The sequence below is a fragment of the Misgurnus anguillicaudatus genome, chromosome 4, assembly GCF_027580225.2.
Source record: "Misgurnus anguillicaudatus chromosome 4, ASM2758022v2, whole genome shotgun sequence".
In the NCBI taxonomy this organism is placed as follows: Eukaryota; Metazoa; Chordata; class Actinopteri; order Cypriniformes; family Cobitidae; genus Misgurnus; species Misgurnus anguillicaudatus.
In genome coordinates, this window is record NC_073340.2 from 1007178 (window position 1) to 1024742 (window position 17565).

A 17565-nucleotide genomic window follows, 5' to 3' on the forward strand; every position below is an offset into this window, starting at 1 on the left:
GATTGTTAATCACTAAAGACCAATGCAGAAGATGTTCGATTAATTTTGAGGTTATAATTGAAAAAACTAAAAGAATTTTTAACCATTGGCTTATAAGGGATCTTTCGTTAAGGGGTCGAGTACTGATTACTAAGGCAGAGGCTATTTCTCGTTTAACTTATGCAGCATTGGCTTTACATCTTGGTAAAAAAGAATGCAAAGAGATTGACAAAATGTTGTATAACTTTGTTTGGAAAAACAAAACGCATTATATAAAGAAAACTGTTATTATGAATAGTTATGAAAAGGGTGGCCTAAATTTTTTGGACTTTGCAACATTAAATAATACATTCAAAGTTAATTGGCTTAGACAGATTATCAGAAATCCCAATTCCATCTGGAATTTTATTCCCTCCTATATTTTTTCCACCTTGGGTGGCCTTCAGTTTTTCCTTGGTTGCAATTATGATATTGATAAAATACCAGTAAAACTAGCGGAGTTTCATCGCCAGGCTTTTCTTTCATGGTCTTTAATCTTCAAGCACAATTTCTCACCGCATAGGTATTATATCTGGAATAACAAGGACATTGTGTACAAGCGTAAATCTCTTTTTCTTGAGTATTGGTTTAAGAATGGCATAATTCTGGTAGATCAATTGTTTAATTCTAATGGTTTTCTTTTCACTTTTGGCGAATTTTTGGCTTATTACAAAATCCCTGTAACACCAAAGGATTATGCCAAAGTTTTTGATGCCATATCTCCTAAAATCTGTACTTTATTTAAATATACAACAAGAATAAATACTACACTCTGGTCCCTACCTAATATTGTAAATACCTATGAAGGTAGGATATGTTTGTCGTTTAACTCTCATAACAGTTGTATAAGAACTTTATTTCAAAGAAATATTGTATCCTTGCCTTATGTTCATTCGTTTTGGAACCGGTTTTCAGATGATATTGTTTGGAAAAAGGTTTGGTTACTTCCTAATCAATATTTAATAACAAATAAAATAAAGGAAGTTTCATTTAAACTAATTCATAGAATCTACCCAACAAAACATTTTCTTGTGAAATTTAAAAGCGATATAGATACAAATTGTACTTTTTGCAATAACAGCTTAGAAACTATGGTTCACTTATACTGGTACTGCCCACATGTAAAACCCTTTTGGGAAAATGTTTGTGAATTTATTTGTAAGAATATTGATGCTGATTTTATGTTATTTTGGAAATATGTGCTTTTTGGTATTTTCAAGAATCAAAGAGACTATCATGATACTAATAATATTTACATTATTAATCTGATCCTTCTGTTAGCAAAATTTCATATTCACAAATGTAAATTTTCTGGAAAAAACCCCTGTTTTATATTATTTAAAAAAGAAATGGAACTGTATATTGATTCTATAAGATTCTCGTTAAAGCAAAAGGCACTGAAAACTTTAAAAATGTGTACCTTATTTAATATTCTATTGTAAATTCCCCCTAGCATACCTTGTATTTGTATTGTTACTGTCAATCTTTTTTTTTTTGTTGATTTATGTTGTTCATTTATTCAATAAAAAAAAAAAAATATCATTTTATTGTTTGACTGTTTAGTACTGTTCATATTTACATTTAAAAAGCAGACATAAAAGTAACTTATAAGTTACTTTCCCTAGTAACTAATTACTTTTGAAATACAGTAACTGGTAAAGTAACTCAATTACTTTTAAAAGAAGTAACTAGTAACTGTAACTAAATTTTCAGTAACTTGCCCAACACTGGCCAGTGCTGGCTTAATGCTGGTAAGCCGCAGCAAGAACACAGCTGCGTGCGCCGACACTCAGCCGGATCTGGCCCGAGTGCTACCTAGCCGGCGTCATCATTAAAGCTAACCCGAAGGGATAGATGGATAAGGAAAAGATGAGTGAGTGGCCGAGAGAAATATACGTTAAGAGACAGGGTGGCTTGTTCCATTGTTAATATGCACATCAACGTTTAAACAACATTACCATGGGAGTGAACGGAGTTGTCAGAACGCTTAATAAAATTTACTTTATCTGACTGTTTTGTTGACATTCCCTTTAGCACAGCTCCATCTAGTGGATGCATAACGTAAACCCAGTCAAACGTTTGACTGAAGTATATTCTATTCTATGTGCCTAATAGGGCTGACTTCTTATAGTTGAGGATTCGACGATTCGATTCGGAGAGGTCTGATTCGACTATGAACCTCATAGTCGAATAGTAGGGAAGTGTTATGTAACCAATGAGCAGCAGCACTTAGGAGCTTAACCGCATGGATGACAAGTAACCGCAACAACCGCGCTTTTCATGTTAAATTCATATATAGCTATGCCCTTCTTATATATAATATAAGAGCAAAATAGAAAGAGTTAAGAGAGTAACTTGTTTTTCATACATTTCTATTCAAAATGTAATACTATGCAAGAGTGAAACTAAGATGACAGAATAACTGTAGCGTAAATTAAATTACTTTAATTTAACTGATCAACACACATACAAAGCGCCATAATATAACTGATTGCTTACCAGCATTAAAACCACTTAAAATAAAACCCTTTATAGGTTTTTTTCTTTGTATACAGCGTCCGCTCCGTGGATGAGAAAGCTGCAGCCAAAAACGCCGGTGGCTTTATTATTAACTGACTGAACACTTGACTCTTACCTGTATATTTAGATATTAGATATGAGATATACGTTTTTCATCAACAGTATCTGCGTGAAACATTATAAACATTGAAAATCACCTGCGATTTGACTGTTTCAGCACGTCCACTATGTTGCAAAGAGTCCGCTTAATTAACGGCTTTTCGTTCAGTCTGCGTGATCTAAACATTTTTGTTCTGTAATTTTTTACTCGCATAGGCTATATTTCTACATATTTTTGAAAGGGACCTCGGAGAGATGTCTTATAAAATTTCTCTGTTTTGGTTCTGAAAATGAAGAAAGCTATAAGCTTACAGTTAGGAAATTGTGCCTCGGTTTCATTTTTTTTTTAGGTAAAATATATCGCAACACAAAATTAATTAATAGTAGATGACAATATTTTCATGATTAAGGAAATTAATACATTGAATCATTTCTGCCTTAGATTACTTCATGCATTAATTTAAAGAAATATATGTGTAAAATATTATGTGTCTTGTGCTCCTGTGTGACAGTCTCAATAAAAGCTGGCCTGAATACACGAGTAATGCGTGAGATGTACCGGAGCTATGTGGAGATGCTGGTCAGTACTGCACTTGACCCCGACATGATTCAGGCCCTAGAGGACACAGAAGGTAAGATAATGTGCTTACCTTTGAGACAAACTAGCAGCCTGTTTTTATCAAATCAAAGATGAAAATAAACCTTCTCTTGGTCCTGTTGGCCATTTCAGATGAGTTATATCTCCCTCCAATGCGCAAGATTGACAGTCTTTTGAGTGAACAGAAAAGGAAGCTTTTAAAAAGAGTCAATATGAACTCCCACCATCAGGTATTTTAGCTTTTGTTGTTTCTGCTCTATTGATCCTTTTATTTAAATTCTTCACTGCTTGTTCATGTGTTTTTTAGGGTACACTAAAAAACAGTTGATAGGCCACTAGATAAATCATTTGTACCTGAATGAAGCTACGATCCTGAAACTCATATTTGCATTGAAGGGAAATTAAATGAATTCTATTTTAATTTTCCTTATGATTTTGTTACAGTCTTAAACTTTAACATAAAAAATGAATATACATAACAATGTTTATTTTAAGAGCCCTCGTTTAATTATTTACTTTGTTCCTGCTTCATCATGTATCCCTTACTTGCCTTTCCCCAAAATTCTATTGTTTGTTGATTATTACCAAACAAACAATTATTGAAAGGAGGCCCACAGCAGAGAAAAATACATTGAGATATCAAGCTGAATAGAAACGTCTTGGTTACGTATGCAACCACGGTTCCCTGATGGAGGGAACGAGACGTTGTGTCGATGACGACAGTATGGGGTGTGCGCTTGAGAGCCAATCTGGTCTGACTTGTGTGTAAAACGCTAATGAAATTGTGCAAATGGTATTTGCATACCAGTCTCCGCCCACACTTATGTGTATAAAAGGCGACGAGATGTGACCATTCATGCGCTTGTGTCTGAGGAGCTTGATGAAGCTCAGCGGAATGAGCAGTGTTGTGGCACGGTGGACACAACGTCTCATTCCCTCCATCAGGGAACCGTGGTTACATACGTAAACGTTCCCTTTCTGTAGTTCACTCGACGTTGTGTTGTTGACTACAGTATGGAGTCTCTTTGTGAAACGCCACAACTCTGTATCATGTCTTGACCTCAAAAAGCACTCATAGGCAAGTGCAACGTGCCGTACTGTTGCTAAATGACATCAAAACCTTCCAATAAAAAAGTGATGGCATCCACAATCCAGTGCGCCAACCTCTGTTTGGAGATAGCGTTACCTCTCAGCTGTCCTCCAAAACAGACAAAGAGCTGGTCGGAAGTTCTTATGTTCCCTGTGTGATCCAGGTAAAGGTGCAGTGTACGTACCGGACACAACAATGACTGGGTTTGGGCATCTCCCTCGGATTGGGGGGGCTTGCAGGCTCACCACCTGGTCCCTAAAGGGAGTAGTGGGAACCTTGTGCACGTAGCCGGGCCGAGGTCTCAAAATAACACAGGAGTTGCTCTGTCCAAATTCCAGGCACTCCCGGGGAACAGACAGTGCCTGTAGGTCCCACACCCTCTTAATAGGGGCAGGCGCCTTTTCCATTGCATAGTACCCCACCGTTTGGTTTGGGTCAGCTTACATTTGTGAGCTTTTCCACTGGGTGCAGTACGTAGTACCTAATACTTTTTTAGTACCACATTGGTCGTGGTTCCAAGCGACCCAAGCTGATACCAAAACGTGATGCAAAAACACTGTAGATCACTGATTGGTCTGAGAGAATTACCAGCGTCATCAGTATAATGTAAAAGATTAGCTTTACCTTAGTGCTAGTTTGCACTGTCTCAAGCAAACATGTTGTCATCTGTCCTCTGCTTTAAGTTCCAGAACTCCCTTTTAGCAATAAAAACATCCACATGTTGAGAATCAGGAACACCATTTTTTTCCCAGACTTTTAAGTTTGTGGTGACACATTCACAATGCCCATGTTCGCATATATTCTTAAATGCAACTTAAATGAGGCTCAGTGGAGCGTGTTGATTGAAGGCAGAAGTGTTTGTACAGAAACTGTCATGTGAGACAGTGAGGTAGTGATAAACGCGATGTGCAAACATCTATTTGTGGTGGTCAATTAAAATTTTGTGGTGGACTGAGAAACAAATAAATGTATGGGAATGTACAACGATATTCTCACGTGTATGATGTCACAGCAGTAGGCAGCGCAAATATAACAACATGCCTATAAGCCCTCCCACTCTGAAGTGTTACTAAACTCCATGAAAAGCTAACCAAGCCAAAGTGAGGTGAGCTGAGCTGACCCGACCCAAATCAAACTGTGGGATACTATACGATGGAAAAGCACCGTTACAATGAACGGTCTTCATTGTAAGATGAGAAAGATCAGCGTCTCTTAGGGGCTCGGATGGTGCCCTTTTGTGGCCCAAAAGAACCACCAAAAGGTCCCAAGAGGGGATGAGGCGCTGTCTGGGTGAATTTAACCTCCTCATGCCTCTCAGGAACCTACAAATCAGGTTGTGCTGTTCTAACAACCTAACCTCAATATTGAAGTGATGTTTTATCAACCCTTCCTGTGGAAAGGACAATAGTAACCTGATGACACATCTTTGTGGGTCCTCTATGCGAGAGGAACACCAGGACGAGAAAGGATGCCACTTAAAGGCATAGGTCCGTCTAGTAGAGGAGGCTCTACCCTGAGCGATGGTTTCGGCCACGGCGGGCGGGAGCCCCGCTAGAGCGTCTTCGTTCCATCCAGATGCCAGACATGGAGGTTCCAGATGTCTGGTCTAGGGTGCCAGATCGTACCCTGCCACTGACTCAGAAGGTCCTGTCTCAAGGAAATCAGCAAAGGTGGGGCAGTCGCTAGAAGCGAGAGCTCCGAGTACCAGGTCTGGTTAGGCCACAGGGGCGCTACCAGAAGATCCTGATGCTCTTCTTTCTTGACCTTGCTCAGAACCTGAACAATGAGGCTCACTGGGCTTCGTCAAACATCAGCCAAATGCTCTGGACCATGTCGGGGTGAAGTCTCCAAGATTGGGGTGCCCGGGATCTGAGTAGCTCTCAGAGATCTGAGTCTCTGATGACTACACAGCAGGAGGCACCGGGCGAGTTGTGATATGCGACGTGAACGTAGGCCACCTTGGTGCACCCTCCTGCAAGATGGGGAGAGAGCACCTCAGTGCTAGCAAGACAGCCAACAACTCTAGTGCCATTGCAGGCGGGGGCCCATCCAATGCCCCGACACTGCATGCTCGTTGCACACGGCACCCCAAACGTTGGTTGTAGCCACCGTATGCCTTGAAACTCATCCCATAGGCACTCCTGCCGTGAAGGAACGAAGGTCTTTTCCAGGGGTTGAGGCCGCTTCGAGCGGGACCGTTGTGCTGCGTCTGACAGATTCCAGACACATTGACTGAGCAAGTTTGTTGGTGAGATGGCTATCATAGACACAGAGTCCAACCTGATACCAAAAATAGAGATGCTTTGCACAGTGGAGAGTTTGCTCTTTTCCCAGTAGACTCGAATGAGAGAGAGAGACATGAATGTACGCGTCCTTCAGGTTTGATCACTACAAACCAATCCTGGTGCTGAACCTCTGCCAGGATGTGTCTCTGTGTTAGCATCTTGAATGGAAAATTATGAATATATCTGTTCAACACGCAGAGATCCAAGATGGGATGCAATCCCCATCACTTCTTCGACACTATGAAATAGGGCCTATAAAACCCCCAAAGACATCTCGACTGAGGGGATGGACTCTAAAGCATGTTAGGCCAGAAGGGTGGCCATCTTTGCCTTAAGCACCGCAGCGTTCTTACCTCTGACTGAGGTGAACAGAACACCACAAAACTTGGGGGGGGGTGTCTGGCAATTTGCATTGCATAGCCAAAACGGATCATGCGTACCAACCCCGCGACGGGCTGGGTAGCAATAGCCATGCTACCAGATCTCGTGTGAGAGATACAAGGGGAACAGTCTGTTTCATAGTACCGGGGAGGTTTGTAGCTGTATGGTGGGCCTTGGGGGGAAGGCAAGCGTTCCTCGCCATCACTCCTCTTACCTGTGAAGACATTGTAGAAGGAGACAGGCATACTCATCGACTGTCAAGCTCCCAAGAGTCATCAGGTGCCTGAAAGAGAAGAAAAACATAGCCCAGGGAGAAAAATGGAAATTACTCTTTTACTGACAATGTCCCCGCCCGCTGAAGGCCCGCTGATCGAGATTTCCTCCCTGGAACGGAACCGTCAGGGCTGTTCAGGAACCAAAAGGGTCCCTCAGAGTCACCTAATGACCTGTCTTCCTGTGGGTAGATTCCTCGAGGGCCGGCCATCTCCATAGATTGAATGCGAGGTCAGCACTGCAGGAAGCAGAGGCTATCTGGGAGCAGACGACAGACGGGACTGTGACAGTGAAAACAGTGAGGTCACGCTGATGTGAAACATGTTTAACCGCCTCCATCTGCTTCCTTACTGTGTAGAAGAAGAACAGAATTCTTCGCAGTATACCAAACAGCCTTATTCGCGAGATGGGTATCGCAAGAAAGCAAACCTTCTCGGCATCTCCACTCTGCGCAAGTAAAGCCAGAGATGGCTATGTTATTCTAAACCGACAGGTAAAAACAAGCGTAGTGGGGGGTAACGGGTTGGGGGTAACTGTCTCGCGCCGCTCGCCAGACTGACAGAGGCTGAATTAACAGCTGAACTGCCAACGTGGGAAGCAGACGCGCCCATGACCACAACGTTTTAAATAGACACGCTCTCGCAATGAGAGCAAATCAGGTTACAAACGCAGCCTCATTAAACTGGTGTCCCAGAGAGCTCAGAGAGCGAATGTGCCTGTCAGCGAGGGAGAGAAATCTTCCGCTCCAAGAAGCACATAAATGAAAACCGTCCTTAAAAAGATATTCATTCTGTGCGGTAATTGCTCTTTTAGATAATGCTCTGACAATCTGCTGAAGAGCGCAGGGGTTGTTTCGAGACGAAGCCGCTGCTACGCCATCACGCCATCAGTTAACTTCTTTGTATTTACTGGAAGATAAATCACAGCAGCAAGCTCCAAAGAACAAGAGCGATTGAGTGGATGCATCTCGTCTCCTTTTGTGCGCGTGGGAGTGGGTGGAGGCTGGTATGCAAATACCATTCGTGCAATTTTATTGCAATTTCATTGGTGTTTTACACACAAGTCGGACCAGATTGGCGCTCAGGAGCACACCCCATACTGTTGTCATCAACACAACGTCGAGTGAACGACAGAAAGGGAATCTGACTTCTAGTAAGACCTAGGGGGCATATACACCAAAGTGTTTAAAGACGCTGAAAATGTCATGCCAAGTAGGGGTGCACCGAAATTTCGGTCGACGAAAATTTCGGCCGAAAATGGCATTATCGGTTTCGGGCCGAAATAAAAAATCCAGCCGAAAATGTAAACCGAAAATGAATGTCAACTGTGCCCCTCCCATCCGTGCGCTAGCGCTTGGGTTTCACTCACGGTGATCAGTCGTCTCCCACCTCTCCCCTTAGTGCACAAGCAGGTTTCACTCACGGTCTAGATGTTTGCACGCGTCTGCAAAGATTAAGCATGTCTTTGATGTGTTAGCTTTAGAGAGAGTCGCGCTACTGCAATCCATTAACATACATTTGGCGAATAAAGCAATGAAAAACAACGTAACGGTTTTATGTTGAGCGACTGCTGCGCTGTTTGGGATTCACCCTCGGTCTCTGTATGTGCACGCGTTTAAGTGCCCTCGGTAGTGCACATACGAGAGAAACGCGTTTAAAAAAAAACAAGCAAACATAAAATCGCGCTGTTATTGACAGGGCACATATAAACAAAATTATTTACACAGTATTCTTTTTCTAATAAAAACATTTGTTTATGGCTTAAGTGTATGTATAGATTACAGTCAGATTAACCTACTTAAGTCTGTGTCATTATTGTTGATCAAACAACCCATGACAAAGAGACAAATAGCTCTAAAAAATAATATATTTAATTTATTGTGTTATGATTCATTTAATTTGATTTCTGTACCTAATGCTAATTTCAGACCTTATTAATGTACAACTTTGTTCTCTTTTATAAATGTTTGCAATTTCTTTATTGTTTATTAGATTTTTCCCCCTTTTTTGCTGATCCGAAAAATAATCTGATCTGTGCCTCAAAAACTGTAATGTGATCCGAACTGTGAGTTTTTTTTATCCGTCACACACCCCTAGTAAAGTTAGTACACAGTGATAGCCATAAATGCAATTGTACTAATAATTGGCATAATTTATTTCGGGGTTTCGGTTTTTCGGTCTTGGTTTCCTTTTTTCGGTTTTCGGTTTCGGCCAAGAATTTTCATTTCGGTGCATCACTAATGCCAAGCATTTCTTCAGCTTAGTGCTTTGGTTGCTATGATGCAGACAACACCCACCAGCTGCTGGGGTTTTTAAAAAGTGTGGCAATTCCATTAAAAATAATTGAAGTAGCCTGCTTGGGCTTAACTTAGCTTCTTCTTCTCGACGTTACATTAGTAATATGCTCGCTCATAATGTCGCGTCATAGCCGCAGCAAATTTGACTGCTTATGCTAGTGTGTATTATGTTATGCTATCTGTCGTTTTTCTGTGCTTTTACTGCTTCTATTAATGTAAAGCTGCTTTGAAACAATTGAGTATTGTGAAAAGCGCTATATAAATAAAATTGAATTGAATTGAATTGAAAAAGGTAGGACTGCACAATAAATGTGATGTGATTGTCACGGCCGTCTCGTCAGTAATGGCGGTCCTTGATAGTTTAAATCGCCATCAGCTTCTTTCAGATGGATTTACTACACAGAGCAGTAGTTCACTAACAATCTGGGCAATATGGCCCAGCTTGTCAGTGAACTACGGCTTTGTGTAGTAAATGCTGCTCCATCTGAAAGCAGCTGATGGCGATTTACTACTAATCAATGAACCGGCGTTACTGACGAGATGTGCATGATATCGCATGTGATTAATCGTGCAGCCCGAAAACATTTGCCGGCCACAGACATAAACACCTTGGTGTACATGCCCCTTAGTTAGTACTGAAAATCCTTCTGTTCCTGTTCCACAGGAAGCTCTTCATAATTTCCCGCAGATAATGGCAGAGCCTCTGGACTTGGGGGCAGTGACGGTCAGATTGGGTGGGGAATGCTACAATCGCAAAACCCTGAACAGAATTAAAAAGAGTGTACCCAAACCACAGGTGATTTAAACTTAATGTGAACAGTTATATGTCTTATATATAGGTTAAACATAATTCTATAAGAGACTATTAACTCTTTCCCCGCCATTGATGAGTTCTCTCATCAATGAACAGGGGTGCAAACTTGTCACCTTTCGGCGAAATTCACCGTTTTTTGATACAAAATAGGTCATTCTTGTGATTCGTCTAGATCCGATGAGTTTTTGAAAATGAGGGGTGAGGGGGGTCTGCGACATGGTAGCAGTAAATGAAATTATGAAAATCATGTCCAGCTATTGTGGTAACGATGTCAAATTACTAGCCAGTTTGGCGGGTTATGTTTTACAATTTATAGCCACCTCATTTGCTGCCGAAGTTTAAGCAGTCTGCAGATTGAGTGCACATACTTAACTCGTAGTATTTTCTCATTTGAGGTTACGCGTCCACGTCACGTTGCTGTGCGCGTGGTCATAAAGCTTAACATTTGTTCACGCACCGCAGTTTTAAGTTAAGTGATTTTAAGCCGTTGACAACAGTGCTATATGCGCTATATACCTGTTTCTGTTTAAGAGGAGCGTGCAAGCCGCGTATCCGCTTATATAAGAGCGCTTGTGGCTTGTCACCTTTTTCACCCCTGATGAGTTTGCACCCCTGAATTAAGAGAAAGCACTTCCCTGCCAATGACAATTTTTTAAGGCAATCCATATTTCCACTATTATCCACTAGGTGGCGGTCTTACACAGGCATCCACTAATCAAAAACCGTAAAACCTCTGACCAAAACATACACATTGCTCTAAATCTGATCTCTTAACAAAAGTCCTTTAAAAATTGCAATTATCTCAAAATCAAATTTTGTCAGAGGTGTTGGAAGACTGAACCCAGGCGCAGGCAACAGGAATCCACAAAAGATTTTTATTGACAAATATGGGGCAAAACAAATCCCACGAGGGGGTAAAACAAGGCAAATCACTGAAAGACCAAATACTAAATAGACTAACAATACTAATCAAAGAACTAGACAATAAAACCTAACAGGACTAGATCACGTGGCTACAATGTACACGGTAGAATACAAAACAAACTGGTACAAGACAGCAAACACAAGGGCATTAAATGGGAAGGCAATTCAAGAGGGCAACAGGTCACAATTATTAACCACTAATAGGATAATTAACGAGGGGCGGGGTCAAGGGACATGTAACCACTAGCCCAAACAAAGGCCATGTGCTACCACACAAAACATGGGCCTGTCTTGATCCTACCTCAAGACTAAAGCTAGAGCCACACCAAAAGATTTTTTTTAAATCTTATCAAATTTTTAAAATGTGAGAGACCACAAACATGATGAAAAAAATTGGTGATTTAAAATTTTTGTTCCTATAGTGTGTGGACTGCCGACCACACACCATCAGATTAACTTCACAAACAATGCGATTCTCATCTGAGAACACAGAAAATCTCGCTGAGATCCTGCGAATGTGACTTCACAGTAAACAAACATGGCGAACAAAAGGCATGAAGAAATGGCATTAATACGAGGGGTGTGCAGCAGAGTCAGTATTTGTATCTGTATCTGTAACAATCTCAAAATTATTTGTATCTGTATTTTTATTCGGATTTTATTATTTTATTACGTTTGTCAAATTACATGAAATAACATTTTAAATGCTTTTTGCTTTTTATTATAATTATAACTTAAATAACTGTAAATATCTATTAAAATCTATTCTATTAAAAACAAAAATACAAATAACTTGATTCTTGTACTATTACGCATGGAAAACAAACCTCATATTTTCAAAGCCCCTTACAACTTGTGCCTATGTGCTATGCATCATTGTATTGTAGCTTAAAATAACAACAAACTTTAGAGCGCCGACAATACTGTACATCACCTTTAAGCTTTTATTGCTTCTGTCAGCACAGTTCCATATGTGACCCATGCTGTCTAAATAAATGGGAGGTTTTCATAAAAAATATGTAGCCTATATTAATCCCTCGCCTAGCTATTCCAAAACTCCAGTAATTAACAGAGATGTATATAGTACTAGCGACCCAGACTTGAGTAAAAGTACAAGTGCTCTATCAAAAAAGTGCTTGAGTAGAAGTTGAAGTGCTCTTTAAGCACAGCACTTAAGTGGAAGTACTAAAGTATTAAACATGTTTTGTACTTAAGTATTGCAAGTAGTTTATTTTAAAATATACTACTCAAGTACTGAAAGTAAAAGTACAAGTATTGTGTAATGTAGTTATTAAAGAAAACAGTCAAAAGTTTGAATATAATATTTTTTATATTAGTTCAAATGTTTAAGCTAAATGACACTCACAATTCCTTTGGCTGTACAAGGACATGAATGTTCAGATAATTCAGATTAATTTAACTGATACGGCGATAGAGAATTCAGAATTAATGAAATATTAGTCGATAAAATGGTAATAGGTAAAGGTACAAGGTGTTTCATTGAATTTAGGTTTCCTTCTTTCGCGCACACTCGCCCTTTCTTGCGCATTCTCTCTCTCTTTCTGTCTTTCTCGCGCACTTTGGTTCTCTCTTCGCTTCACATTTGTCCACAACCCCGGCTCATATTTGTGAGTGAGAGGGAGGGAGGGGTCGCCCTTCACTATCTCCAATTGGTTCAGACCACCATGTGAACATGATTCGTAACATTTGAGAGTAACGAGTAACTATGCAGCACATAAAAAATGTATTGGAGTAAAAGTATTAAACTCAAAGAAAAAATGTACTGAAGTAAAAGTGGAAGTCGGAGAAAAAAAATAATACTTCAGTAGAGTACAGATACTGTCTTTTAGTACTTAAGTACAGTAGTGAAGTAGTTCTACTTCGTTACTTTACATATCTGGTAATTAAACATCTAAAATGATCGTTATTTGTAAGTTCTGAGAGGTACACCATCCTAAATGATTAACCTAATACTAGAATGATGTGTGTCTATCCACATGCGTCTGACATTTTGGTTTTGGTTTGAGAACATGCAGGGATTTGAAAATAAAATGCAGAACTTGCTTGATGTTTAAAAAGTTATTAAGAGAGATAAAGTTCTGGAACTGAGTTATGTTAAAAAGTTATTAAAATCATCAAGAGTCGCGCTGACTGATAGATCCGAAACACAGAGACGCGCAAGTGCACACACCAATATATATAAATGTAGAATAGTTCAAAAACATCTGTTTTGACAAGAATTCATGACAAGTTTCCAACAAACTTGCTGAGCTCATTATTATTTATGTTCACACAGCATTTGCGCTAAATGTTAAAAAAAAACTCTTCATCTAAATAATCAGATATTCATTTAAAATTTCAAATAACAGTATGTGCTATTATTTAACAATCAGTTTTGACTATTAGTTCAAAACAAGCAACATGATTTTAAACAATAAGGTATTTAGAAACATATTTAATTCAAATGTTTTAGTTGTTAATTATTTACTTTATTTTTATGCAATACATGCAATTGCAATTCATGTCATAGTAATCTTCTGTTTAAATTTTGCTTTTAAAATGTAACATTTTCATATTTTTATCTATTTACTTATTTATTTTATATTCACCTAGATTGACAATAAAGCATGTTTCAAATTGAGGTAATTAAAAGATCATCTGTTTCCAGAGTCAGTATTAACGAATAATGTAATTGTTAACAAATATTTTATTATCAGAGTTAGGGATATAAACGGTTAATCGATTATCGGTCAATTGTCGACAAGAATTTACTAGATTAAATTGAATTAATTGTCGGGTAATTGAACAACGCTGGCGGCGAGATTGTCGCGGGCTGCGCAATTCCTGACACAAACTTGAGGTGGCAAAATGGAGTGGAGTGTGGGAGTATTTCAAATTAATAAATGAAGACACCCCATGTAAACTCTGCGGTACTACAATGAAGTACAACAGCTCTAGTTCGCTAAGATACCACCTTCATTACATGCATGCAGCATACGTGTTAGCTGCTGTGGTGGAAAGGCGAGAATGTGATCACAGGAAAGCAGAGTTCATTACAGGGTGGGTCAGACATTTTTTTTCTAAATTTATTAAAGTTTTGTTTGCTGCTTTAAAACAAATTTCATATTATTTGTCTCTTAATTATAATCGATGTTTTGTTGATAGGTTTTGTGAATATAAAATAACAAGAACTTTAAAAGCTTTACCGTGCATCTCATTGATGCGTAAATACCACCATGATACCGAATGCCAAAACATGCAGTGAGTATTACTTACTTTTGAAAAACCAACCTTTTTCGATTTTTGGATTGTGCGTTCAGATCAAAAATACAAAATATGAATAACGGGATTAGGACACATTTTAATTTAGATTTTTTAATTTAATACCTTAGCAGACATTTGCCAATGAAATCATTTTAAACAGATCAAGTACTTTTGTGGTAACAGATTACAGACATTTTAATAAGGTTGTGCATATGACAGAGCAACGAGCAATCATGCTCTCCTGTAGTCTTATTCTCTTATCTATACAGTCCGACTCTTGTCGGATTCTTGTGGTGCGGGATTAAATTTAAGAGTATAAATACGGTAGCAGTCGGAACTCTGGGGTACCCATATTGGACAGGAACGTTGGTTGAGAACGGGCGGTCTGGGCTGTGTTTCCTGATGGAGTTGGGCTTGGCACTTGAGAGCGCTTTCTGCGAGCTACTTGGTGGACGTTAGTTATTCTTTCACGTGCATTTCCCCAAAATGCACTTAAATATATCGCACACAGCAGTGGCTATCCGTTTTTTTCCGTGCTGAAATGTCGCCTATATAATGACTGTTAATTGTAGCACACGCTTGTTAAAGGCAGAGTAGGCAGGTTTAAGTCTAAAAATAGTCTAAAACACTTTTTTACAAATTTGTTTAGGCTGTCTTTATATACCAATACACAAGCAAAATGCAAGTACTCTGAAAAAGAGAGTCCAAAAATCGAGGGTCTGTAGACCTCTAACGACAGCCCCAAACACAGCTCATTATCACCATTCACTCCACCCCCTCTCTTCTGGGTTTCTTCTTTCTCTGTCGTACTTTTGCTCTTCCTAGAGTGCCTCGTGCACGTTCAAATCAATCGGGTGTGAGCATGTGTGGGCAGATCCTGTAGCAACGGGTGGTAGCCATGGTCGCGAGAGAGAGTGATAGTCGCGCAAGCCAATCATTTGTTTCATCCCGAATGGAAATAATGAGCTGTGTTTGGGACGGTCGTGAGCGGTCTACAGACACTTGAGTTTTGTACTCTCTTTTTCAGAGTACTTACATTTTAATTATGTATTGGTATGTAGGGACAGTTTGGACAGATTTGTAAAAGAGTTTTTTAGATAATTCCTGCCTACCCTGCCTTTAAAAGTTTAGCCTAATGATCTTCACCCAATGCATGTAATAATATTGTTAATTAGGGCCCGAGCACCGAGGAGCAGGCCAGAATGGCCTGCACCGAAAGGTGCGAAGCCCTATTGTTTTTGCTCGAATTTATTTATTTTATTTTTTTTATTATTTTTTTTTATTTTATTTTTTTTTACACTTTTGGGCATTTTGGGTGCCTTAACATGCTCGAAAACACCGGGAATTTGGCACAGACCTCAAAGTCATTGGCCATTAGGACCGGGCAAACGCTGGAACACGGGCGTGGCAGTAGGGCTCTGTAGCGCCCCCTATAATGCAAAAAAATTATTGGTGCACAAATCGGGCAAACATGTACGCACATGTACGAGAGTTGGTACGTATATAGATCCCATCGACCCGAACAGCTTTCACAATCAAACCTCTTAGCTCCGCCCAACAGGAAGTCGGCCATTTTGGATGGTTTCAAAAATGCATACGGTGAACTTTTGAATACTCCTCCTAGGGGATTCATGGGATTGACACCAAACGTGGTGAACATGATGCCGAGACATTGTTCTTGCTAATTTGCGAAGGGATTTTTGATATCTCGAACGGTTCTGTCATGGCAAGGCGACAAATTCATGGCGAAATCAGAGAAACAAGAAGTGTCTAATATCGAAGGTAAAAAATGTCTTATTGTGATGACACGCGGGGTGTTTGTTCGTCTGAAGATTCTGATCGCATCGATGTGCCTATTGTGAGTCTCGGGTATAGCGCCACCACCAGGCGCCAAGAAGTGTTGCAGTCACAAAGGTTGATTTTTTTGACAGTTCCATGTGATGTTCTTCTAAATACTCCTCCTAGAATGTTTATGCGATTGACACTAAAAGGGGTCAACATGATGCTGAGACATTGTAGATGCTAAATTGCGAAGGAATTTTTGACATCTCGAACGCTGTTCCCATGGCAACACGTCAAACTTTACTTTTATTTCAGGCATGTTTAAGGCTCTTGGCGTGCTTAGATTAAATTTAAATTTGGCACACACATCAGAGTTGTCGGCTGTTAAGTGTTCACAAAAAGGTCAGATAAAGGCGTGTCTATTTAGTGTCTCACTAGCGCCCCGTTTGTCTAAAATGTGGGGTTTCTTTTACCTACAGTACCTAAATGGATCAGTAGCAACATGAAATAGTCCACTGATATTTACCCACTTGATGCACATGCCCACCGTGCATCGTTTTCTCGGAGGCACCGTGTAGCGGAAATAAAACGTGCGAGGGCCCGCCATCGCTGCTTGCAGCTATATTAGTGTTTGATATTGTTCAATGACTAATTGCACATTTTAATAATTTATGCTATGTGAAATCATCTTTTCCATATTTAGTTTGGACTCATACCATTGTGCATTGCATTTTAAAATTGATATTATTACTTATTATTGCTCTCATTGCAATATTAATATCTAATAAATCATTTTAAACTGAACAAGTACTATTGTGGTAACAGATTACAGGCATAATAGGGGCTTGAATTGCACTGTGCTCCCATGTTAGAACTGATTCGCTTACAATCCGAGTTTTGAATTTTCTTTCTTTTATTATTATTATTATTTATACACACCTGGTTTAAAATAGAGGTCTGCGCGGCATTGTTTTTTTTCTTCCCGCACCCACTTAAAATTCACTCTGTGTTTCACCGCTTAGAATGCTTTTCTCCAACCTTTTTTTCCCTACGACGTTTGTCACTAATTATTAGCAAAATATGAATGAAGGGAAAACGTACGTTTGTATCTAGTGCTATGTAAAAAATAACTTTTAACTGATAGCTTAACCGACATTTAGCCTATAAAGAATGTATAAAGACTCGTTTTAGCATATCGCATTCAAATTCCGACAATGATGG

At 39.6% G+C, this 17565-nt stretch overlaps 1 protein-coding gene and 1 long non-coding RNA gene across 9 annotated transcripts in view; both read left to right on the top strand.

Annotated features, from left to right (window-relative positions):
• prr12a (proline rich 12a) overlaps positions 1 to 17565 on the top strand; it is a 246672-nt gene that overhangs the window by 216600 nt on the left and 12507 nt on the right. For 6 of the 8 annotated variants that reach the window (XM_055176534.2, XM_055176528.2, XM_055176532.2 and 3 more), the window contains 3 exons: positions 3150 to 3269; positions 3368 to 3465; positions 10225 to 10356. The exons of 1 other annotated variant lie outside the window; for it this stretch is intronic. In XM_055176534.2, the coding sequence (XP_055032509.2) occupies positions 3150 to 3269; positions 3368 to 3465; positions 10225 to 10356 (350 nt within the window). The remainder of the gene's footprint in view (positions 1 to 3149; positions 3270 to 3367; positions 3466 to 10224; positions 10357 to 17565) is intronic. One more of the 8 variants, XM_055176531.2, reaches the window with a different exon arrangement.
• Positions 10372 to 12620, top strand: LOC141363668 (uncharacterized). Its single transcript, XR_012369171.1, has 2 exons — positions 10372 to 10769; positions 10812 to 12620. It is a non-coding gene; the product is annotated as an uncharacterized lncRNA (long non-coding RNA).